Source organism: Acomys russatus, chromosome 22 (assembly GCF_903995435.1).
Source record: "Acomys russatus chromosome 22, mAcoRus1.1, whole genome shotgun sequence".
Taxonomy (NCBI): domain Eukaryota; kingdom Metazoa; phylum Chordata; class Mammalia; order Rodentia; family Muridae; genus Acomys; species Acomys russatus.
This window is the reverse complement of record NC_067158.1, coordinates 15,105,385-15,130,893: the sequence shown is the minus strand read 5'-3', so window position 1 is coordinate 15,130,893 and position 25,509 is coordinate 15,105,385. Positions and strand designations below refer to the sequence as shown.

At 41.5% G+C, this 25,509-nt stretch overlaps 1 protein-coding gene across 1 annotated transcript in view; it reads right to left on the bottom strand.

Annotated features, from left to right (window-relative positions):
* The window catches only part of Abca13 (ATP binding cassette subfamily A member 13), a 403,635-nt gene that overhangs the window by 314,613 nt on the left and 63,513 nt on the right, over positions 1-25,509 (bottom strand). Inside the window, exons 16-19 of the mRNA XM_051164717.1 lie at positions 19,177-23,928; positions 15,431-17,230; positions 12,869-12,978; positions 8,518-8,636 (exon numbers count right to left, since the gene is read on the bottom strand). Coding sequence (XP_051020674.1) covers positions 8,518-8,636; positions 12,869-12,978; positions 15,431-17,230; positions 19,177-23,928 — 6,781 coding nt within the window. The remainder of the gene's footprint in view (positions 1-8,517; positions 8,637-12,868; positions 12,979-15,430; positions 17,231-19,176; positions 23,929-25,509) is intronic.

The following is a 25,509-nucleotide window of genomic DNA, read 5'->3' as shown; positions in this document are numbered from 1 at the left end:
TCAAACATCACTCCTGGGTCTATACCTAATGGAAAGGAAAGCGGGTATGAATGACACGGCTGCACACTCATGCTCAATGCTGCATCATTCGGAATGAGTAAGACATGAAACTGACCTGAATTGACCTGAAAGATACATTGATAAAGAACAAAAGCCTTACCCATGCTGTAAAATACTATCCAGCCATTTAAAAGAAATAAATTGTGTCATTTTCCACACCATATATGAAATCTAGAAGAAATACTAAGCCAAATAAGTCAATAAAAAAAAAACCCTGCCCTTAGATGAGCAAGATGAAGCCTGAGAAATCAGCAGTGAGGACGACACAGCGCCCAACCAGGAACAACGGCAAGAGCACACTTCTGAGGGCATCCAAGATGGCAGCACTGACCACGCACTGTGTCTGATCTGTAGGACTCAGCCTAAGGACTGGCTGGGAGCTACAGACCATAAGACCTGGAGAGCCCTTGGTGAGAAGAGTCCACACAGTGTAGAGCACAGATCGATCTGGTCTTGGGCCATCCAACTGGTCCATGGAGGAGAGGTGACAGTCCCTAGAGTCTGGACACATACCTGCCTGCAAACTGCAGCTGCACCCTATATCTCAGACTCTGTATCTGGGACTAAACTGTGGGGAGTGATGTGCCATCATCTGGATCAGCTGGCCCAGGAGAGAACCCAGAAGAATGAGTAGATCTGACCTTAGACCACACCACCAATCCACAGAAATCCCCAGGGCCTGAGCAAGCTCAGGCAAGCTCTCCAAAGTCCAGGCAAACACAGACTATCAGACTGTACCTGTACTCTCTCCCTGACTGAACTGTGGGCTACAAAACACCAGTGTCTGTGTCTGCTGGGTCAGAGTGGAGCCCAGAGTGTTGAGCTGACATACATCTGACCTGGGATCACCCTGCCAGTCCAAGGAGGGACCTAGGGACTAGGTAGCTTTGGACACATTCTTCAAAGCCTAGCCAAACACCAGCTAACACACTGTACCAGCACTCTCACGGACTGAAGCAAGGCCCCAGGGCCTGGGTGGAAATGGGCATATGCACCAAAGCCCAGCCAAATGCAGGTTATAGCCCTATACACGCACTCTCTCTTGAGCTGAATCAAGGTCCAGGTACCCCAGTGGCGCAGGCAGGGTCTTCAGAGCTCAGCCAAGCACAGGCTAGTAGGCTGTACCTCCACTCTCTCTAAGACTGAACCTTGGGTTTTAGTGTACCAGCACCAGAATTTTCTTGCCCAATGGGGAGCCAGAGTATTGAGCAAAGTCCCACGGAGTTGAACCCAGGTCACCTGCCTAATCCAGGGAAGAGTTCCCTGATCCCCACAAGTGAGGGGTCTCAGTCTACAGTCACTCACCTATGAACTGCTCTCAATGCCCAGTGAAGGACACCAGACACTAGCCCCCAACATCAGAAATACCAAGATGACTAAAGGCCAGCGTAAAAAAACACAAACAACAAAAGCCAAAATACTATAGCATTTCCAAGATTCAATTATCCCAAAGCAATCATCCCTGGAAATCCAAACATAACTGAAGCACAAGAAAATGCCCTCAAATCCTTCATAATGAAGATGATAATGGAAGAAATTAACAAAATCTGTAAACAAATACAGGAAGATACAGCCAAACAGATTGAGGACCTTAGAGAGGCCATGACAGAAGCCTCTAGAGAGGAAATGAAGAAATCACTGGAAGAAATCAAGAAAAATGCAAACAATCAGGTGTAGGAAATCAATGATAAATGGAAACAATGATCAATGCACAAATAAAGGCAAGCCTGTAAAGAGAGAACCTAGCGAAGAAAACAGGAACTGCAGAGGTAAGCATCTCCAAAAGAATTCAAAGGATAGAGGAAAGGATCTAGGGTATAAAAGATACAATGGAAGAATTCGATTCAACTATCAAAGAAAATGTTAAATCTGTAAAATTCCTGACACAAAACATCCAAGAAATCCAGGACACCATGAAAAGATAAAATCTAAGGATAATAGGAATTACGGAAAGAGAAAACTCCCAGCTCCAAGGCCCAGAAAATATTTTCAACAAAATCATACAAGAAAATTTTCCCAATTTAAGGAGATGCATATAAACATACAAGAATCCTATAGAATACCAAATAGAGTAGACCAGAAAAGAAAATCCTCCTGCCACATATTAATAAAAACACAAAATGTACAGAACAAAGAAAACAATTTAAAAGCAGCAAGGGAAAAAGACCAAATAACATATAATGGCAAACCTATCTGAATCACACCCGACTTTTCATCAGAGACCATAAAAGCCAGAAGGGCCTGGGCAGAGGTCTTACAAACCCTAAGAGACCACAGATGCCAGTCCAGTTACTATAACCAGTGAAACTTTCAAAAAACCACAGTAGAGAAAACAAGATATTCCATGACAAAAACAAATTCAAACAGTACCTATTCACAAATTGAACTCTACAAATCGAGTTACTACAACACAAAGTGGCCAACTACAACCAGGATAACACAGGAAATAGATAACTTCACTTTAGCAAAACAAAACCCAGACAAACACACAAATACACTACTACAACCAACATCAAAATCAAAGGACTTACCAGTCACTGGTCATTAATCTTTCTCAACATCAATGGTCTCAACTCTCCAATTAGAACACACAAACTAACAAATAGATGCATAAACAAGACCCAATGTTCTGCTGCATTCAAGAAACGGAACTCAGCTGCAAAGATAACCATTACCTCAAGGCTGGAAAAAAGTCTTCCAAGCAAATGGACACAAGAAGCAAGCTGGGGTAGCCATTCTAATATCTAATAAAATGGACTTTCAACCAAAACTCATCAAAAGAGATGAGGAATGGCAATTCATACTCATCAAAGGAAAATTCAACCAAGAAGACATCATTATTCTGAACATCTATGCCCCAAATACAAGGGCATCCACATTTGTAAAATAAAAATTAAAAAAAAAAAACCATTAACAAAGCTTAAGCCACACAATGATCCCCACACATTAATAGTGGGAGATTTCAACACCCTACTTTCACCAAAGGATAGGTCAATGAAACAGAAGCTAAACTGAGAAATAATGACACTAACCAATGTCATGAATCAAATAGCGAAGATCAAAAATTCAAGTGACAGCACATGCTGGTGAGGATGTGGAGAAAAGGGAAATACTCCTTCATTGCACTCCCATTGCATACACCCAAAAAGAAATTGCACCATACATCAAGGACATTTGCTTAACTATGTTCATAGCAGCCTTATTTATAATAGCCAGAATCTGGAAACAACCTAGATATCCCTCATTCAAAGAACAGATAAAGAAACTGTGATACATTTACACTATGGAATACTATTCAACTATTAAAAACAAGGAAATCTTAAAATTTCCAGGCAAATAGCTGAAACTAGAAATGATCATCCTGAGTGAGATAACCCAGACCCAAAAAGACTCACATGGTATATGCTCACTTATAATTAGATATTAGCCCAACATGGACGTCCTCTAAGAGTCTTCACTCAGCAGGGGATTGGGACAGATGCTGGGACTTACTCTCCAGGTGAGAGGGGTATGGAAGAATGGGGAGATAGAAGAACCCAGAAAGTCCTGGAGCCCCACAAGAAGACCATCAAGGCTGGCAGATCTGGACCCAGGGGGCCTAAAAAAACTCCTGTACCAACCAAGGATAATGCACGCAGTAAACCTACACACCCTATTCAGATATAGTCAGTGAACAGCTTATTCTCCACAGTGGTGCAGAGTGGGGAGTGCCGCTTAAATTAACTCTGGCGCCCCCATTTGACCACTTCCCCTTGGTGGGAGGCCTGGTGGCACTCTGAGGAAGGGAAAGCATGCTATCCAGATGAGACCTGATAAACTGTGATCATATGTGGGGGAGGAGGTCCCCTTCTGTCACAGGTCTAGAGGAGAGGAAAAGGGTGAAAAATTGAGGGACAGGGCAACATGAAGATATAAGTGAGGGAGTAACAATTGGGATGTAATGTGAATCCATTATTTTTTTAATTTTTAAAGAGCAAACTTCTGCTGGAGTAAGAAAGGACACTCAAAACACACACACACACACACACACACACACACACACACACACACACACACACGTAGATTTCCACTGTTGCCATATCCTCACCCTGCATTGCTCTACAAAGGGATGCATAGACCCATCTACTTCCTGAATGTCCCCATGCAAGCAGGAAGGAAATGGATGGTGGCAATTGTCAGGCAGGCAGGCTCCTGCAAGACTGAGATGGGGAGGCTGCACCTATCATTTCTAGCATGCCCCTTTCATACGATGCGCTTTTTCTGATCCTGTGAGTGAGACTATCACCTAGATGTTTCTCAGACCTGGTGCTCCTCTCCCTCCATAGAGGTCTTTCCTTACAGCACCCTGTGCTGCGACAATCACAGTAAGTACAGTGAGCATTGGCTTACCTGCCAACCCACTTCTGAGAGCACAGCAGAGCTCACCTCATCTCTTGGAGCCTCTGCCCATGGTATGCTCCCTCCCAGAACTCCCAGGTCATCACTATTCTGATGCATATATAGCACTCCTACTGCTAATTTTATTCATATATTTAACAAAATAATAACTTTCACATAGAAAGAATTACAGAGAAATAAAGTTCACCACCCTTTCCAGGAGCAGGAATTGATAAAAGAAAAATTCCAATATCCTTGAGCATAGACAGACCAGCCTGTAGTTAAGAAGTATCTAACACAAAGACTGACACTTGACCCTGTTAGCCTGCAGCCTTGAGATCATGTAGAACCACTACATGTAAAAGGCAGCACATCAGCCCTCATTCTATGAGTGAAGTGGGCATGCATCCCTCAGGTGAAAGGCGGATGAGTTGACACCACTGGATCCAAAGGACTAGGCATGAGGATGTATTTAGAAGCCCCCAAGCCAACCTAGCATTCCAGCCACATTCTCTGATTCTGGTCAACCCAGAAGTGTCACTCTGTGGGCACTGATGTCTTTTTGAAACCTAATTTCAGGTTCCTAGTGATCCCAAGGCAGTTACTTTCTCCTGCTGGGAACACAGTGTATTAGAGTTGCCACTCTGAGTTTTCCTCATCTGGACCAATGAGTGGCGTCCCATGCTGGTCCTAAGCAAACCACACAGTGGAATACTTAAGACATCAGATAGCTAACATAGCACCTTTGCCTACCTCAGCCTGACACAGAGAAACCCCATGACATCACCTGGATAAGATTTACATTCCTGAAAGATTCACACATCAAATGCCCTCAGACCAAGGTTGTCAATTTGATATTCGTACCATGAGGGAACCCCAACTGAGGACTTTTTCTCATCAGACTTGCCTGTGGGCATGTCTCTGAAGCATTTTCTTCATTGCTGATTGACATAGGATGGCTTAGCCCACTGCAAATGGAACCATCCACAGGCCAAGGCTTTGGAAGAGAGCTAGCTGACATGACCTAGAGCAGTGCAGGATAAAGCAGAGCAGGAAGCAGCTTCACCATATGGTTTCTGCCTCAAGCTCCTTCCTCAGTTTCCCCTTATGATAAATTGTAATGTGAAAGCCAAATAAACTGTTTCTTCCCCTGAGTTGCTTTTGGTCACAGTGTTTATCACAGCAACAGAAACCAAACAAAGACATGTTTTTCCTCCTGACATAAACAATTGTGTGTTTTCATCATCAAAGCAGTGGCTTCTGCTCTGTGTGGAAGCTAAGATGCCCCAGTCAGAGTTACTAATGAGCACACATTGATTAGAACTATGAATGCTGTCTTGGAGTCAGTTGTTTCAAAATCTAGATGATGTTGCCTGGTTTTGTTTGTTTGTTTGTTTGTTTCGTTTTGTTTTGTTTTAATCATAAATCTCTCAGCACTCAAACATTCAAGGGTTTTGTTATGGTTTGGTTTTTTGTTTGTTTGTTTGTTTTCCACATGAAATGCACCTGAATTTGCCTTATCTAAATAAAATGTTTGAGGTCTGAAGTTTTTCCTTTCTGGATATCAGAATATCTGAATACACATTATGAGGCATCTTAGGGCTAGGAACCTACTCTAACTGGACTCTATACACACAGTCTAAAGGCATCCCACACAGTACTTTAGTGCACCTGTATTTTGAGTGTGGGCTGCCGTGGGTGTGTTTTCATGTGTGCTGTCATGTTTGTACCCAAAGTTTTAGATTTTGGAATATGTTGTATTGGGGATTTTCATATTATAGACATGTCATCTTTATTAGACAAGGACATCCACAGCCGGAAAATCAGAAAGTAGCTGTCTAAATAAACCAACACACACACACACACACACACACACACACACACACACACACACACACACACACACACACACACACAAAGGGCTGCCAGGGCAGCTATCTGGTGAGTTCCTCGGGGCTTCTCTTTCACACACATTTCTCTCCAGAAGCTAAGGACTCACACATTAAACATAGGTCCAGACGCACAGTTCCCAGGCCTTTCTCATGCTTCCTCAGAAGAGCGGTCTTGTAGGCTTCACCACATCACTGGGGTTGGGCCAGCTATGAATGGTCTTTATCAGCCTCATCTCTCTGATTCGCAGGAAAATCCAACACCCCCTGACCTTCTGACTGGAAAGTGTCACTTTACCACAAAAACAGTAAACACTCAGCACTGTCCCTAAATAAAACTCAAGAACCTTATCGCTGGAGAAACACCACCATTGTTCCAGCTTCTCAAGGACTCTGGTCCTGTCTGTGGACCTCCTGGCCTTTAATTTCTATGGATGGACTCCATATAAAAATCATACTCTAATTCAGTATAAGGTAGACCCCTGAGTAGGATTCATGAATATTTGTACATGAATATTAGTAAGAAAGGAAACTGCCATATGGAGCTCCATCAGATGTCAGTCTTTGGTGTTTGCCAGTGTTCTCAGTTACTTAAGCCCACAAGGGCCCGCAGATACATAAAAACTATCTTGCCAAGGCGATGGCTTTTCAGAGAAGAAGATGCTGGCTTATGGGACTGCTTTGGCCATTAATTCAACAAGATCTCATGTACTCCAAGGAAATAGCATCTTCCAGACATAAGAGAGCTGGTGTACATATGAACTCACAAAGGCTGTGACAGAATGCATAAGACATGCACAAGTTCAAACCAGACAAAATTCCAGCACTGAAAGGGGAAGTGAATATAAAGTCCTACCGAAAACCAAGCAATTGATGCATGCTGGAAAAGGGAAAATCAGTTTTCTCCAACAGAGTGCCACAGACTATCTCAACCACACTTCAGGGTAGGACCCATATCCACAAGTAGTTGTGGTTTTGCGTTGTTTAGATTTTTTATTTTAAAAGGGGTGATGGAGGCATAAGAGATAGAAAGAAAATGAAATTGGTTGGGTAGGGAGGTAGGAAGGATCTGGAAGGAATTAGAAGATAGAAAAGAATATTATTAAGGCAGGCACTGGTGGCATATGCCTTTAATTGCAGCACTTAGGAGACAGAGGCAGGTGGATCGCTGTGAGTTCAAGGCCAGCCTGGTCTACAAAGTGAGTCCAGAACAGCCAAGCTACAGAGAGAAATCCTGTCTCGGAAAAAAAAAAAAAAAAAAAAAACCAGAGAAAGAAAGGAAGGAAGGAAGGAAGGAAGAAAAGAATATTATCAAAATACACTGTATAAAAATTAAATAAAAATGATTCACAGTGGGAGTGGGAGGGAGTCAAGAGAGGGGAGGGTAGTGGGGTGAATATAATAAAGTATATTATATACATGTATGAAATGTCATAATGAAATTCATTGTTATAAATGATTAATATGTGCTAATAAAAATAAAGAAATAAAAAACTACCTTTCCAAAACATAGATGACAGACAATGAATTGGTGGATGGATCAATGTATGGGTAGGTGAGTGGATGGATGACAGAGGGACAGATGGGTAGATGGATGAATATGTAGACACATAATAGATGAGATGGATGGAGATACATATAAGATAGATACATAGATACATAATAAATGGATGAACAGACAAATAGACAGAAAATCTGTTTGTGAGCACTTGCCCATTCCCATGGTTTAAACACCCTACTCCCGGCAAGCATGATGTGTCTTTGTACACAGAGCTAGCAAGCCCTACTCAGTAGCAAGCACACAGCAGCAAAGCAGCATCATGTATGTGACATGAATGCAAATGGTCTTAAGACACAGGCAGTAAAATGTATCAAAACTAAGAAGTTCCATGTTCTGACTATTTGTTACTTTTGATTTTAACATCATTTATTCAATCATACGCGTCTATAATTTGAGTTTTAACGATGCAAATGTTTAACTACTACTTGTGAAATCCCTCAGACTTTAACAAGCAATTCTCATAGCTGAGCACCAGCCAAAGCTCTGCATACTGTGAGGTCTGCAGGCCTCACTTCCATCATGACCACACCACAGAGTAACCACACTACCTTGCCTGAGCAGATACCACTGCCTTGCCTGGGCCAACCGTGATGAACGTAAAAATGGTCTGAAACATGAAACAAGACAAACCTGATAGTGGTGATGTATCAACGTGATTCCTTGCACAGCAGATAAGATAAGGTGCCTCATCCCACCTCGCCTGCAACTCAGGGTAGCACACAGAATGTCCTTCGTCAAGGAAGGGTTTTCTGTCAGGAGGAACAGAAGAAATTAATAAACAATTCTCTCTTGACCAGCCCAATCTCAGAAAATTGTCCTTCAAAGATTCAAAATGATCCAAATTCCTAAACATTTCTTAAATCATCAAGATGCATAGGCAGGTAAGAATGAAATTGCCCTTTTTTAAAAAAACACTTTGCTTTTTAATATCTATGTATCTCTAGATTCTGGGTCTCCATCCAGTAGCCCACCTGCTCACACCCAGGAGGCAACCAGACTCCTGGCAGCTCCTGACCACATCCCCCTTCCCTCACCATATCTTCTGCCTTGAGACCAAAAAGAGCTGGTCAGTTACAGAAATCTGGACAGGAACCTGTGCCCCCAGGTTCTTCTCTGGCCACTGGCCATCTCTACCTGCTGTGTACTCAGACTCTGTGTTCCCTGTGCTCCCATCCCCACCCTGTGCTTCTACAGGGTACTTCTGCCTCCTCTCTGGCTAGCAACCTCTGAGAATCCAGCCATAGTCCTTTCCTTTCTTTGCATGGCTAACTAGGGCCCTGTGAGCTCATCTCCCTACGCACTTCCCACTGCCAGAATGTCACCTCTGCTTTCAGGTAGACTTGGCATTCAGCACATGGCTAACTGAATTCTGGATTCTGGGTCTCCACAGAAAACAAAGTATGTTTGTATGAACAACTAAACACTAATTTTTCAAATATTAGAAATACCAATCCTTACAAATATTAAAAAAAAAAAAAACAAAGTCTGGGCAGTATACCAAGAGAGGAAATACAAACTGGATAGGCTCTACTCTATCCCAGTGTGGTGGTGCACACCTGCACTCCCAGCATCTAGGAGGCTGAAGCAGGATGATCACAAATTTAGGGCCAGCTTAAACCATATAGACATTGTCTTCCCAACACAAGAAAATAAAAAAAAAGAAGAAAATGAAAAAGAGGGGAAGGGAATTAGGGGAGTTGTGTGATCCTTGGTTATCTTCTATGATGACGTGGGCTTGGGAGTATCCTTGCCTTCCATTTCTTCAAGGTTAGATTGTGACAGTGTGCTTATTATGAGTAGAGGTGCCAGGCCTCTGGCTACCTGACCTATTTCTGTCCCCTGTTTTACAGCCAACCCTCTAGGCATCACCACAATAGCATCTAACAGTCTTGACTCTAGCAACAACCTAGCTTGTGCCTGGACCCTCTGCCCTCCAGGGCGCCCTTTTCTTCCACCTCTCTTTTTTTCTTTAAACCTTCACTCCACTCCCTTCTGCCTGAGCTTGTACCTCGTCTGACCCTGAAGGCTTGTTAGATATCTGCCCTGGATTTGCGAGTCTGTTACCTATCTCTACATCTCTATACTGTTTCCCAAGCTCTATCGTCTTTATCTATCTCCTTACCTGGAGAGAGACTCTGATCTTGAATTCATATTCTCTCTCTCTCTCTCTCTCTCTCTCTCTCTCTCTCTCTCTCTCTCTCTCTCTCTCTCTCTCTGTATCTCTCTCTCTGTCTCTCTCTCTCCATCTCTCTCTCTCTCTATATATATATATATACACATACATACATACATACATACATACATACATACATACATACATATGCCTCTGTCTCTGTGTGTCTCTGTCTTTCTGTATACATGCATGTATGTATTGCTGTTCCTGTGTGTGCTGGTCTACATGGAGGCCAGGAAGATGTTGGGTCTGTTTTTAATCCATTCTCCATCTTCTTTTCCCCCTGAGACAATGGCTTTTACTGAACTTGGAGCTAGCTGGTTGACTAATTACTCCCAGAAGCTCGGGAGATCCACCTGCCTCTGCCTCCTCCCCACAGCAGGATTTCAAGGATGGATCATCACAGCCAGCTTTCAAAGAAGTGAGGGAAGTCTCAGCTCAGGGCCTGTTTGTACCACAGGTACCTTACCTACTCAGCCCTTTTTCCACCTCTGACCTTGAACTCTTCATTGCTAGCCTGTCTGGTGTCCTCTGTTCCCCAGTTCATTAATGGGTGACACAAGAGCACTGACATGGACACCCAACGACAGTTTATTTCTTTCTCCATTAACTCAGCAGGCTCTGATATGATCCCTAGTGTCACATTTAACACCAGAAAGAATTAAAAAAGAAAAAGACACTGAACCTAGCTCTGTGTCAGCAATGACACTGACAACCAGAATGGCTAGGTTTCTTGTGTGACGGATGAACTATCTGCCTGTCCAGACCCATTGCACCTAATTCACTGAGAATCCCTGGCTCCACTCTGATCTCCTACTTGACAGAATAGACTCTGCTTTAATGAGGAAAGTGAGGGTTAGGCTATGCCTGAGTGAAATATAAAAACTAAAAATTAATTTTCTAATGTCATTTCATGAATATTGTTAATTTAGCACCTCAGATAGAGAATGGAAAGATACATAGGCATCTAGGTACTGACTAGTGTTTCATTCATTGAAAATTCACAACTTTATCCAACTCTGAAATGTCAAAATAATTGCATCTTCAAACATGGCTGAATTTTGCATGCCAGAAAAAGAAGAAGCAGGAAGAGATTTGATTTAATGTCCCTAAGCATGTCTCCTCATGGTGAGAGTTTTATTGAGCAACATGCTGTGTGCTCCCATATGTAATACTTAGTGTTTGGCAATACAGTACATGTTCATAGAGAGCTCCAGCTGGAAATAAGCATGTAGGTCTATAGGTAGAAGTGTAAATCTCTTCTACATGACAGTTTTAGCCTTCAGCTACATCATCTATCTCACATTAGCCCACTCATTCAGTGAGAGAATGCCTGGCCAGCATCTTAGGTTCTATTCACACAGCCCTCACAACAGCACACAGGCTGAACTTCACGGTACAAAATTGTAATCAAGCATTTGGGGAGCTAAAAAGGGAGGATTGTGCATTTGAAGCCAGATGGGATATACAGAGAAACTCTTGTCTCCAAAAATTAATTAGTTAATTAATTAAAATTCAACATATAGTAATTATTAAGCTCATAATGAGGTGTCAAGCCGGGAGGCAAGAGCTTGGTCTGCTATGTGACCCTAGATGGAAAAGGCCAAAGAAACCAGCGGGAAAAACAGCATTTGATTAAAGGGTGACAATAGAGTAGAAAAGCAACCCAACTAATAGTAAGAATCTATTAATAAATCAGGGGAGGCAGAAGGGTGTGCACATGACCTGGGAGAAGGAGCAGCGGTGACAGGGCCAGCTATGGGAGAGCTCACAGGACCAAGGGTTAAAGTTAACTGCTTCTCTCTCTTTTCTCTTGGTCATCTCAGCCTCATGCTAGACTTACCCATTTCTCCTCTATCTCCACTTCTTTGATCATTTTGTCATCATCCACTACCACCAGCTGGCACAGAGTCCTCTGCTCCTCTTACTTCTAGAGGAGATGGGCCATAGAAAGCCAGCTACATGTGCACACATGGAATTATTTAAACAGCAATGTGAAGTCAGAAGTGCTTACAAACGTATGCCTATCTGTTGGAGAAATTTCTAAAATAATGTGTTCACTTTATGGGGCAACCAATGGTACTATCCTTCAATGACAGCATCAACAGTAAATATGCCACCATGAGTCTGGCAAGTATGTGATTCATTAGTTCAAATTCATCTTAATTAGTATGAACTAATTTAGTCATAGTATTGAGCACTATTGAGATTAATGCTGCTCTCACTGTGGGTTCAAACTACTGAGGAAAAAAAGAAAGGACCTGAAATGAAAAGGTAGTAAGTGCCAAGGCTATGTAAATTCAGGTCCCTACACAGACCACACAGAACTAAGGGACCACAACTTCCATGCAAATAACACATCCAATGAATGATTACATCATGGTTTCTGCCTGAAAGAAACAGTGACTCTCACGGGAGGGAGAGACAAAAGAAATAAAAGCACAAACTGTTGCCTTTGGTTGACAATGTCATATGGCTCTTGAACCCAAGGGGAGCTTGCAGTCATATCTGAGATACCCCCAACTCTCAGCCACAGAATATGGCTGGAGTTACCTTTGAGAAGACAGAGGAAGGAAAGATACCAGAGAGTCAAGCACAGGATTTGAAAGAGCTACCCAGCTTGGCTACAGCAGGGGTCACTAATGTTGGGAAGGGTGGGGCAGACCTCTCTGGACCTAATAGCTAGGCTGAGAAACCTATGCTCTGTTTTTAAAAGAAACTCAGAGTCAATCCCTCCATTTCTTTGACATCCAAGCTGTGATAACTGGGACAGAACAATTATAAGTGCTTCTTACATAAGCATCCCACCTGCAAAGATGATGAGCACACGCAGAGCCATCATCTCCACTCTGTGCAGCATCTCCACAGCTTCCGAGGGCTTCTCCAGCTGCTGGAAAGCTTGGCACATCTCAAAAACACTTAGGAAAAACAGATCATGGCATTAATGGTAAGTGTGTAACCCCCTGAGCATGGCTGCAGGGTAGAAGGCTAAGTTCCAACCCATGTAAGAACCATCTCCTCACTCTACCATGTTTACTTGGCACAAACAAAGGGAAAGTGCAGGTAACTAGGCTGGACCTCCAAATAACTTTCTGCTTCCTACTGCAGTTTGATTGCTACTGCTAGTAAGCTTGGTATCTGCTTCCTCTTCTTGTTCTATTATTTTGATATGCAAGAGTTGGTCATTAAAGTGGTTAAATATGATGACATCCATTGACAATAAAGCCTACTCTTGGTGACAGTATAGGAAGATTCAGGTGATGGTGTTAAGTGAAACAAGTCAGAGACAAAATGACAAATATCATATGTCATCCATCACTCATGTGGAATCTAAAGAAGTTGACCTCATAGAAGTTGAGAATGGAATGGTACCTTCTAAAGACTAGGGTGATGATTAGGGAGAGGACTGAGTCCCAGTTAGGATCAAAAAGTGTTGGCTTTTTATAACATAGTGAGGTGGATACAGCTAACAGTAGCACCTTGTGAATCTCAAAACAGCTAGAAGAAACGTATTTCAATGTTTGGAGGCTAGATTTTAATCATTTATATATACGTAAGTATCAAAGAATTACATTAGTCCCCATAAATATATCTTAATCAAAATTAAAATAGGAAATTTTTGAAATATGCCAAGGTACGCACCTACAATCTCAGCACTAAGAAGACTGACACTTGAGATCATGGCTAGCCTGGGCTGAACACCAAGAGCCTATCTCAAGGAAAGAAAGAAAGAAAGAAAGAAAGAAAGAAAGAAAGAAAGAAAGAAAGAAAGAAAGAAAGAAAGAAAGAGAGAGAGAGAGAGAAGTATGAGAAAATAAAACATAAGAAGAAGAAAGAAAGAAAGAAAAGGTATATAGATGTATGGTGTATGTTTTATACATGGAGAACTGGAAACCTCAGTTGAAAGATGGACTTAGAGAACAGAAGTGGCCAGGATTACCTCCAGTTTGAAAGAAACCCCAAGCAGCACATGACACCCCAGCACTGCACTTTAGTACCAAAGACAGGGTGGAGATAAAGCAGGAGGCTCTGGCAGCCAACATTTAAATTTTGAAATAATGAGACATCTGTTTCACCAAGTAAGGACGCCATTCCAAGCCATTAAAAAAAAAAATTTTTTTTAAACTCATATTCAGAGAAAAAGTCTGTGGCAACATAACAAACAGGAAGTAGGTCAGCCTGTTTGATGGCACATGAGATAGTATTTACATAACACCTCTAAATTGCCACATGGGGTTGAGAGAAAAAATGAACAGGCAAGAACCACAGGATAGCTAGCCTTGCCATATCCAGGAATCACAGCTGAGGCTGGGACAGCATCCTGGGGTTCTGTACATCAAAAGGCACAGATCATCCAGCCCAAGGCAGCAGGCTATGCCAGGTTCAGTGACAATGGAGCTTTTAAGAACAAGTTTTCTGGGGCCCCATTTCTGACCACATCCCCTTGATGGGGAAGCCTGGTGGCACTCAAAAGAAGGATAACAGGTCACCAAGAAGAGACTCGATACCCTATGAGCATATACACGGGGAGGAGGTCCCCCTCAGTCACAGACATAGCAGAGGGGAGTAGGGGGGAAGCAGGAAGGAGGGAGGAATGGGAGAATACAAGAGATGGGATACCAATTGAGATGTAATATGAATAAATTAATTTTTTAAAAAAGAGCAAGTTTCCCGCAGGGTTTAGTGACACGTACCTTTAACATGAGCATATTGGAGGCTGAGTCAAGATTGAGAGTTTAATGCCAGTCTCTCAGGCTAACATTTAGGGATGGGAGGGCTTAGCAGCAAATCATCATTTAGAGCTGAGTTTAAGGAGGGCAGGAGTCATTAGCTGCCTCTTCCTTTCCTATGGATAGTTGCAACAGCAAACACAGTCCTGTGAGTGAGCTGGACAGCTCACACTCATGACTGCATACCTGTGGCTGCTGTGACTATGGGTGTGCACTACCACACCTGACTCACCGTTATTTTACAATTCATTATGTTATTATTGTATTGGCATACGGTAACTATACATAGCAGTGAGGCACAAAGTAGTACTATTGCCGTGATACATGCATCAATGCAATGGTCAATCCAGCTTCTCCAACACTATGCACTGCACATATCCAATCTCAAAACAAGTCGATAGACTGCAAGGTTTTCACTTCTGGAATTTTGTTAAATGAATCCAAATCATACATGGATGCCGCATAATGAGGCAAGTGGGGAAAAATAATTGTTGACTTGGATAATTCTGTGTGAATGCTGGCTTCAGAGTATGATGGAAGTTAAAACTGAGAAAAGGTGCTTCCTCTGTCTTGATGTGAGCACCACACTCCTTGAACACTACAATAAGGAATTAATTAAGCAAAATGGGAATTAGAATACCTTTGATCAGCTTGTGGGACTTTCTGCCAGTGTTCAGTCAATACAAATAATGCATTCAGGAACTTCTGGAATGATGACACTGGTTCAGAGCCATGAGGAATTGTCATCATTTCTTCCTTGGTCCTCCCATCTGGTGATAATGTGACATTCTGACCAGTGGCTGAATTAGAAAAACTGTTATAATCTGGCTGAAACAAAGAGTGTGTGAAGTGTGTCCATTGGGTGTGGTTGGGGGGCAGCCCTTCCCTTGAGAGCACTATTCTGCTGAGACCGATCAAGACCATTTTTGCAAGCTGATAGCGAGTGGTGTTCTGAATCAATGACAAATCAGAAAATAAATCTTGGTTTAAGTCATCTCCATAGTCACTGTTAATCCCACTGGAGGCCTCTACAACTGATTGTATGGTTTTTACAAGGTCATTTGGATGCTGAGAAAATGTCAACAGGAGATTAAAAATATCCCAGTTATCTTCCTTCAAGCCATTCCGAAGAGCTTGTAAGGTGAGATTGATGACAATTTTCAAAAAAGTCTCCCCTTCTGGGCTGTTATCTTTTAACATTCCATCCAAAACTTGGATGATGTCATGTCTCCCCTCCTGTCTTGAGACCTGAGGACGACTGGTAGAAGAAATCTCATGGAGCTTCAAGAAGTCCATTTGGTTTGTGATGTTACTTATCGGGACTAAACAATCAAGAATTTCCTCCCATAAGTCAACAGCAACAATAGAAAAATTTTGAGTCCTATTTTTAACCACCAGCACAAGATGCTCCAAATCTCTCAAACTGGTTTTTATAGAAATTAAGTTTTCAGCCATTTCTTCAAAAATCTCAGAAAAGTCTTTGGATTGGTTGACATATGAAAGCATGCTAGATGGCATGCTGAAAACATCAGAGTCCTGTGATATATTAGCTGTGACTCCAAGCATCCCAAAAGCCAAGTCAAGGAATGGCATCAACAAATCTTTTGTCGTTTCAAGTAGGAAAGGATCTACTTTTTTCAGAGTATTTATTTGCTTCACATGATATTGAACACTTTGTAGCATGATGGAATACAAAGTATCAAAGAATTTCCCAGAGTCCTCTGTGCTAGAAATGGAGAAGGTTCCCAACATTGTAGCCATCTTTCTTGAAAACTTTTTGGCTAGATTGAGAAGTCTCACCATGGAGTCCACTGATGAGACAAGGCCACCCAGCTCAGCAGTGTTAGTCACCAGCATAGTCAGAGTTCTAGATATTTCTACAACAGACTTCAGGACATGACTTTCTTTACTAACTTGGGAAATGACACCAAATATCCTCATAGTTGATTCTAGTGTTTCTCTGTTTCTTAGGGGGAATGAACTGTTTACAAGAGAAAGCAAGTCTGCTAGTTTAGCATCCATGGAATGTTGGAGCAGAGGAGAGGAGTGGCAGGCCTGAGTAGGTGAGTTTAAGAGGCTGTCCATAATAGTGGCCATTTCTACAGAAATTTCTCTTACAAGGTAGAGAACAGACTTGAGATTTTGGTTGAATTTGGAGAGGTCCTTAGAATTATTAACCTGAGAGATAAACTGAGTCACTACTGTGAAGAAGTCCAGAGGGCCTTCAGTGTCAGTTTTCACCGTGCTCTCCCTTGGATGGGTGTGAGATAAATCTTTCAGGACTCCAGAAAGTTCTTTGTTGTCCAATGAAAATAAGTTCTTAATCAGATGCTGTATTGTCTTGAAACTTGAGAAAATGTTCATGAGTGAGTCCTCGTTCATCCACGTAAGGAATGGATCCAGGTTAAGAATTTCAAGAATTTTATCTCTGGGGACAAAACTGAACAAGTACTATTTTTAATTTCATGTTTCATAAGTTATAAAGTTAATTTCTATAGAGTCACATCTATCTGCTGCACCTAAGATGTATATTCTTGTGATAAAAGAATGCTAGCAATTGATATGACCATGATTTAATCTACTAACATTCAATTTGTATAACTTATTTCTCCTAAACAGCTTGATAGCACTTTCAAAGCATTGGAAGTAAACTTATAATTGAGTTATATGGGTAGAAAGAAGAAAAAGATCATGTGCAAAAGACAAAAATCCTATTGGACCAACTTATATACTCTGAGGTTCTTAACTTTAAGAAAACAACATTTAAAATTATGAGATCCTGCCATAGTCTTACCAGGTTCACAGACCTGGGTTCACGTAAACAGTACCAGGCATGACAAGGCTCTAGAGCCACAGGGAGCCTCACACTCTGATCAGAGTGAAAATTGAGCCAAGATCCTCTGAAATGTTTATGACTGAGGTTGTGTATACACTATTTTCTACAGAAGAACTCTCCTCGTGAGTATTTAGGCTACAGAAACACCTGCATTTGTCAGTAATTCCCATCCATGCTCATGTAGCCAACCCCAGTTAAATGCAGCAGGTCATAAATACACTGGAAGAATAAAAACAGGAAGGGGACTTGTTGGGAGAAAGAAGGAATCTGGTAAGAGGGGAGAAGTGGGGGTAACAGGAAAATGAGACACAGCAGCCTCCCTACACAATGACTCTTGATATAATCAGTTGACATCTGAAAAAGTGGAAAGCCTATCTTTATCTTGTTCTGAATTTTAAAAGTACTCGCAGATTGGCCGATCAGTCTGTAATGCCTTATGTAATGGCCTCCTTGGCGAAGCTGACCAATAGTCCTAACACGCTCTCTCATACAAGTGTCTCCGTGGCTGGACTACAAAAGAGATGCCCTTGAAAGCAGTGGGCGGGAGTTTGTGGCCATTTTGTAACTCAGATATGCCTTCTTCCAGCTACAGATTCCAAAGCTAATCTAAGATCCTGCTGAGAAGGGACCTTACACAAGTGTTTAAAGTCTTTAATGAATCAACTTCAGGATATTCAGGAGACAAACCGTTTTAAATGGGCCTGCCACAGTTAAAAGGCCATACAAGAGTTCCTGAGACCCCCTGTCCTAGAGACCCCAATAACAACCAGGTAGGTAGCTTTCACTCCATGGATCCCCCTTGTGAACCATCTCTTTGGGCTGCAAACTTTTGCTCATGACCCACCTACCATTCCTACTGCTCTGGTTGTCCCTCCCCACACCCTGCCCCTGTGAGGTTGGATGTTCTTATCTGATCTTCAAAATCACATGAGTCAACTTCCTGTGCTGTGTGTTTGCCATACCATCTGTTTCCTGGTGTCTCCCAAGTAATATGACATAGAGCAAATGGGAATTTCTCTATAGAACTTTCACTGCTAATATTCAAAGAGAATTTAGACTATTGTGAAAAGAGATAATATTTTAATGGTTCCAGATACAAACATTAGGTTAATTGGAAAGAAATACTTAATCTCGTATTTGTGATGAGGCAGGTAATACAACAATTGAAATAGTGACCATCCCATATATGTATGTAAATCCATTCAAAATAAATTTTCACTTCTATGTTGGAAAGAATTGCTTGTCTTTATAATCGGAATTGAAAAAATAATATGTGATCAATGAACAGAGGCTAGATTTAAATGTTTACTGCTCAAGTAGAAATTGAAATTGTGTTACCTTAATGCAGTTATAAAACACTCATTGTAAGTAAAAAGCAAACAATAAAACAAAAAGTAAAACAAAAACAAACCACTCATTGTGACAAAAATCACTTCAAAGGGCATTCCAAACTTCGGTGCAGAAGCTGTGATAGGCATTTCTCTACTTCAGAAAGTTGACCAGCTGGGACACTCCACCAGCATGACTATGTGAAACACAGGTACACTCACCTCATCTCTGCAATGACATCTCTATGGAAGTCTTTTAACAGAAGCGATATTTTATTTTCAGGCATCCCAGTTAGCAGAGAGAATAGTGTCTCTAAAAGCTGCTTCAGGAAGTCCTCTGTGCTTCTTGCTGCTTGTCCGCCATTTTTGGGCTGTGTGTGGTTCAGGATGAGATTGATGGAATCCATTATTTGAAGGCCAGTGCCACTGGAACTCAGAGCTGATTCCTGAGAAAGCTCAGCAAAGTTCTTAGCCGAATTCACCACAATGCTTTCAAGAAGCAACTGGACAGTTGAGAAGTCAGTTAGCAGCTCTTGATTTAGCATATGACCGAGGAAGCCAACATCAAAATGTCCTTCACTAGTCCTGTTTCTGAGATAGCCCAAATACCCAGTAAGATCCCTAGCCAGCATAGTTACGTCACTTGAATTCCCACTGGCGATGGCTTTGAGTAGTCTTTGCAACACCGTAAAGTAACCTTCATTTTCATATTCATGAAGCCAGTGTTTTATGAGAAAAAGAAGATCTTCTATAATTTTGGAAGTCTTCAATGGCAATGAATCCAGGATTTCAAGAAGCTGATGAAGTTGCACAATTGTGTTTTGAAGAGCTATGCCTTGTATTTTTTTGTTAATATCAGAAAGTAATTGTCCTAGACTCATGTCATTGGCTGGGTCATTGGTGGTTTGGTTAAAGTCCAACCACGGTTCTTCAAAGTTGTATGTTGCTTTATCATTTTTTGTTAAACCTGATAATGGGTCTGAGTTCCAATCTGTATGACTTGCATTCAGAAAGTTCATGACTGGAGAGAGTAGATAGTGAGTACTATTTCTTAAACTCCAAACAGCAGAAATCGATTTGAATACCTTTTCCAAATTTAAGTAAGCATTATTCTGAACAAATTTCTCTGTGCCTTTTGTAATGTTAAGAATCGTGTCTAAGTTACCTACCTTGTCCAGAACGTTTCCACCCAGTATAAATTTTGTAAAATTGGCATATTTCAGTTTTTCTATGATTTGCAAAGCACCTTGCCTTATGGGACCACCAGGACAGAGTTCTGGGATGCTGCCATTACCTGGATTTCCAGAAAGTGACACAAAGGGTAATACACCATGCCAAAATCCCTGCAGAGTTTTCACAGGTAAATTTTTAATGTGGAACATCTCCAATACCTCCGAGAGAATGAAGTTCCACCTTGCTAACTCATGGATCGCACAGACCACTTTCCTGGTTATGTCCACTCCAGAGTTCTCATTTATGCATTGTGAATCATTTGGGGGTGGCAGGTGAAGAAGATCTAATATACTGGTTACCATGTGATAAAATGAAGAAGACCTGTGCCCCTGGACATTACAGCCTTCTACTTTAGGATTTTCCTCGAGCTTGGACGCTGTATGGTTTGAGCACCAAACTTTGGGAAGGCACATTAAAGCATCCGAAACAAGAGCTGGTTCATCCGAAACCAACTCCACTATATCCAGAAGATTTTTGATCACATCAGCAAAGTCTTCCTTGGTGACACTGAACATGGTTATGCCATGAAGAAGTGTGAAGTTATAGACATCCCTGAGGCTTTCTGTGATGTTTTTATCTGTGACTTTCTGCAGGAGTGCTGCAATGTGGGGAAGAGCATAGTATACATCCAACACAGCATTAACCACCTCCTTGGGAAGCAGACGGGAGAGACGCAGCAGGTGATTAACACTCCACGAATGTGAGCTGTCCACAAATTTTTCCACTAGGCCAACAAGCATATTGACCCCTACATGGCCAGTACCTGGTGTGCTGAGGTTCTTAAAGAAACTCATTAGGCTTTCACTGATCTGCCCGAGCTGGTCTACTAACAGCCCTATGTCTTCCTTCTTGAGAGAATGCATGAGAGATGTCACTTTCTTTAAAACTTGAGCATGATCTGAATTTCGTGGGATATTGAAATGGACAGCAGGCATTAAGGAGTTGAACACATCCCGTGCCAGTTGGATACCAAGACCCACAGCATTCAGTATTTCATGTGGGACCACTTCTGATGAATTCTGAAGATCGTGAGTTAGGTTGAAAGCTAAATAATTAGCTAAGTGGTAAATTGAATTGCCTAGATGGCTTATGTCTCTTTCTTTTGGGCTGGTGGAGAACACACTAAACACTGTTTCAGTGTTAGAAGAGGAATTATTTCCAAGGACACTCTGGAAGATACCTTTTAAAAGTTCCTGCATCACCTTCCCCAGTGCTATGATATGCTGCCAAATATTCTGAAACCGGTCAGGAATATCACTTGATGTGTCTACAAGTCTTAGAATAAAGTCCCTGTAGTGCTTCCAGTCCGGCTGCAAGGCAAAATCAAAGTCCTTTGTTAAGTTGGTGAGGATCATGTTCAGCTGCTCTGTGGAATCATTGAAAAGAGCTAATAAAACCTCAAATTTGGGGACCTTCTCTTTTTCCAAGCCTGTAGTAACTATAATATTTAGAAAATCATTTATGTCTTTCAGGTAAGTATTTACACAATTTACATTTGACTCATTCAATGAACAAATAGGTATCTTCTTACTTAGCACCCAAGTTACAATTTTCAGTGCAGAGTTCATTTTGTTCTCCATATTCTTAAATCTCCCCAACATGCTATGACTATGGTTGGGTGAGGAACTTGAGTTAAACACCATACACAGGTGGTTTATGATGTCTATCCATGCAACACATCTTTCCAGGTTGCTAGTTCTGTTCTTTGATGAAAATATGGAACTTAACACAGCCAGAATATGTGCAGGCTTCTTAGAAGTATTCACAAGTAATAAACTATCTTCAAAAATCAACTCAGTGACCCTCTGGAAAATATCAGCACATGATGCAAAAGTTCTGTCCTGTGACACATTCCTAAGAAATAGTATTGTTTCTCTCAGCTCAGTGATGACACTTGCAAATTTGCCTCTATGATCTGTGAGATTATTTGAAAGAATGTTGCTGATCAGCTCCACTTTTCTATCCACATAGTCTGGGGTTTTGCTTAATTCAATGAAAATGTCAAACAGGGAATGTAAAAACTCCTGGCTTGCATTTGTTTTCATTGGAAATGTCTTCAGCTGGTGCAGGGTGGTTTCCATGGTGATGAAAGATTTTTCTACTTGGTCCAGGTTAAGTGATTGTAGTGCAGCTAATTCATTACCAAATGCTACCCAATGATCCCTGAGGTCCAGAAGGCCATCCCAGTCATGAAAGCCATTCTCCTGAGTTACATTTGTAAACAAACTTAATATGACTCTAGCAGCATGATATGTGGGAACTATTCCTTGGCAGTTTTTCGAAATGTTCCCATCATTTTCCAGTTCATCCAAAAGCTGAGTGATACTAACATGAAGAGGGTTAAAAATACTCAGGTCGAGTTTAAATATTTGAGAAATGCTTCCCCAGATCTCGGTCCATGTCTGAATCCATGAAAGGGTGCAGTGAACGGCTGTGAATTCACTGATCACACTGCCGTTTACCGAGAGGTTTGAGAAAAGTTGTGTCCATAGAAAAGGAAGCGAAGACCCCTTGTTTCCTGAATAATTTGCAGAAGAAATGGTTGCATTTCCCAGAATGAAGCATTTACTTAACAGCAAGGCGTCTGCTGAGCCATTAAAGAACTGATTGGCATACTCAAGTAGAGACACGCGAAAGCCTTCGTCCACTGCAAACAGCTGCTTGAGCCCTGTCAAACTAGCATGAATCACTCCTTGCGCTGGGCCCTCTGTCGACATCAGGGACTGGGCTTGAAGTTCTAAGAAGTTTAAAATTGAAAGTAACTGCCCACAGTAAGATACTTCAGGTATTGTCCCGAGAGCCTCTGCTGTCTCTGATAAAAGCAAAAGCGCCTTACTGATGTTTTGGATATTAAACTGCTTTATGAGGTCCAAAATGTGTCTTGAGATTTGAGTAAGATAACTTATCAGAGGCTCTCTATTCTGAATGTTCAAAAATTTATGAAGATATTGGTAAAAGGAAGAATAGGTCTGTAGAAGTAGAGCTGTGTCTCTGTCTTGAAAGATATTTATGTATATACGAGTCAAAATGTTAGCCAGTTCTTGTTTTTGAACTTCAGAAAGGGCTGTGAAGAGCTCAGATGTGTTCTGCAGAGCATAGACAGTGTCCAGAGCTATTGAGACTTGTTCCTGTGTCAGAAAGTCAAGTTCATAGAGACTGTGTATTGCGGTCTCACTTAAATGTATAAAGTCTGCATTCATGGCTGGGGATTTGAGCCAATCCAAGTGAAACAACTGGGAGAAATTATAGCTTCTGCTAAGAATTTTTTCATATTCTGGAACAGAAAAATTTACAAGTGTGAACATGCTTTCAATATTAGCTCTTTCTTCTTGTGTAATCCCATTAAGCCAGAATTCTCGCAGCTCTGGATTAATTTCAAGAAATATTAATTCCACAACTCTCAAAATGTTTTTGGATTCCCTCTTCATCGAATGATTTTTAAGACTTTGAATTTTTTCCATGACCAGTTTATCAAATTCCAGAAGTTTCTGAACATCACCGTTGTGTGGGTCTCTCTTTAAACTGTTTAAATGGTTTATCCACAAAACACTTCTATTCAAGACAAGCTCAGTAAGAGAAGAGAGACTATGAAATTCAAGACCAGTGAGTGAGCCATAAGGACTTGGTAATAATAATTCCTCCAAAAACTCCACAAATGACAGGGGAATGTCCATCCCTCCATTTTCAAGGATGTGCGATTTCTTGTCCACCACTAAAAGTTGCTTTGTGAAATTTAAGGCCCTACGATACAGACAGAATTATTTTATTATTAGAAAGAAAAAGTAATTCAACATTTCAAATTTCTAAGACAGTGATCAATTATAGTGATCAAAATGAAACACTTTCTATACAATGCATTTTTTACTTCATGTCAAAAAAAACCACAAGCATCCATTACTATGTTAGAAATCCCACCATGGCTACATACATATCAGCAGCATAAAATTTGCTTCCTATTATCAAAAAGAATGCATGCTAAATCCCATCCCCTCATGAATCAATATGTACAACTGTTAAGCACAGTTCTTCTACGTATGCCTGATTAATTTGTTTTCATATTGTCTTTCCAAAGGCAGGTCAAATAGTAACAGAATGCATCAGAGACTCTGCCTGCTGCCATGTGACCAGCTGCCTCACACTCCTTTCAACATGAACAACTGCTTCTACCAGCATGCCTTCCCTACCCTGATGGACTGAAATCCCCTGAGGCCATGAGCTAACATAAGTTGTTATCAGGCATTTTGCCATAGCCATGAGAAGGACATCTAATGCAGGAAGTGAGAAGAGCCCATTTAACAAATACAAGTCTCAATGCCTGCAGTTACACTGCCCCAGACAGCCATCACTTTACAGTCCGGGAAGGACTCTCACAGCTACGGTCTTCCTTCATCCCTGTAACAGCATTTTGAAGCACATGTCAAATTTTTAATCTTATAGAAAATAATTTATTTTCTTTAACAAAATTGCACTGTTAACATGTGGCAGGAACAAAGCCCATGTTGTCTTACGAAGAATTGAGCTCTGCTGGTGTGGTGGTTGGAATAGGAATGGCCCTCATACACTCATGAGTTTGAATGCTTGGCCCATAGGGAGTGGTATTGTTAGGAGATATGGCCTTTCTGGGGAGGTGTGGCCTTCTTGGAGGAAATGTGTCACTGTGGGAGTGGACTTTGAGGTCTTCTGTGCTCAGGCTATGCTCAGTATGACAGTCTCCTCCTGCTGCTTTTGGATCAAGATGTAGAACTTTCCTCCAGCACCATGTCTGCCTGCATTCTGCCATGCTCCCCACCATGATGATAATGGACTAAAACCTAAAACTGTAAGCCAGCCCCAACTAAATGTTTGCCTTTATAGGAGTTGCCTTGGTCACGATGTCTCTTCCCAGCAATAAAACCCGAAGACACTTGGGATCAGTTTTATTTAGTCTCTAATATTTTCATCAATTTTATCAACACGGAATTAACTAACCAGCCTCTTGCTTTAACAGTTCCACACTGACTCTAGTGAGTTCACAGATATAAAATATAGCATGCCCTTAGTGCACATTCAGAGTGTTTTGGTTGCTCTGGCTAGAGCCATTACATAATTGGGGTTTTCGGGACATAGAGTCAGCCTCTTGTCCCTCCTCCTGTGCCCACTGGGACGGCTGCCCTAGATGACAAAATTGATGTCTAGGAAGCAGAATGTTTTTCAAACTTTGGTATATGAAAGAACCTCTAGTGAAAGTTGTAAAGGCACAGAAACCTGGGCCCTAGACACGGGATATAGCATGTTGAGTGAGGTTCAATACCCACAGCTTAAGCAAACGTCACAAGTAAGTTT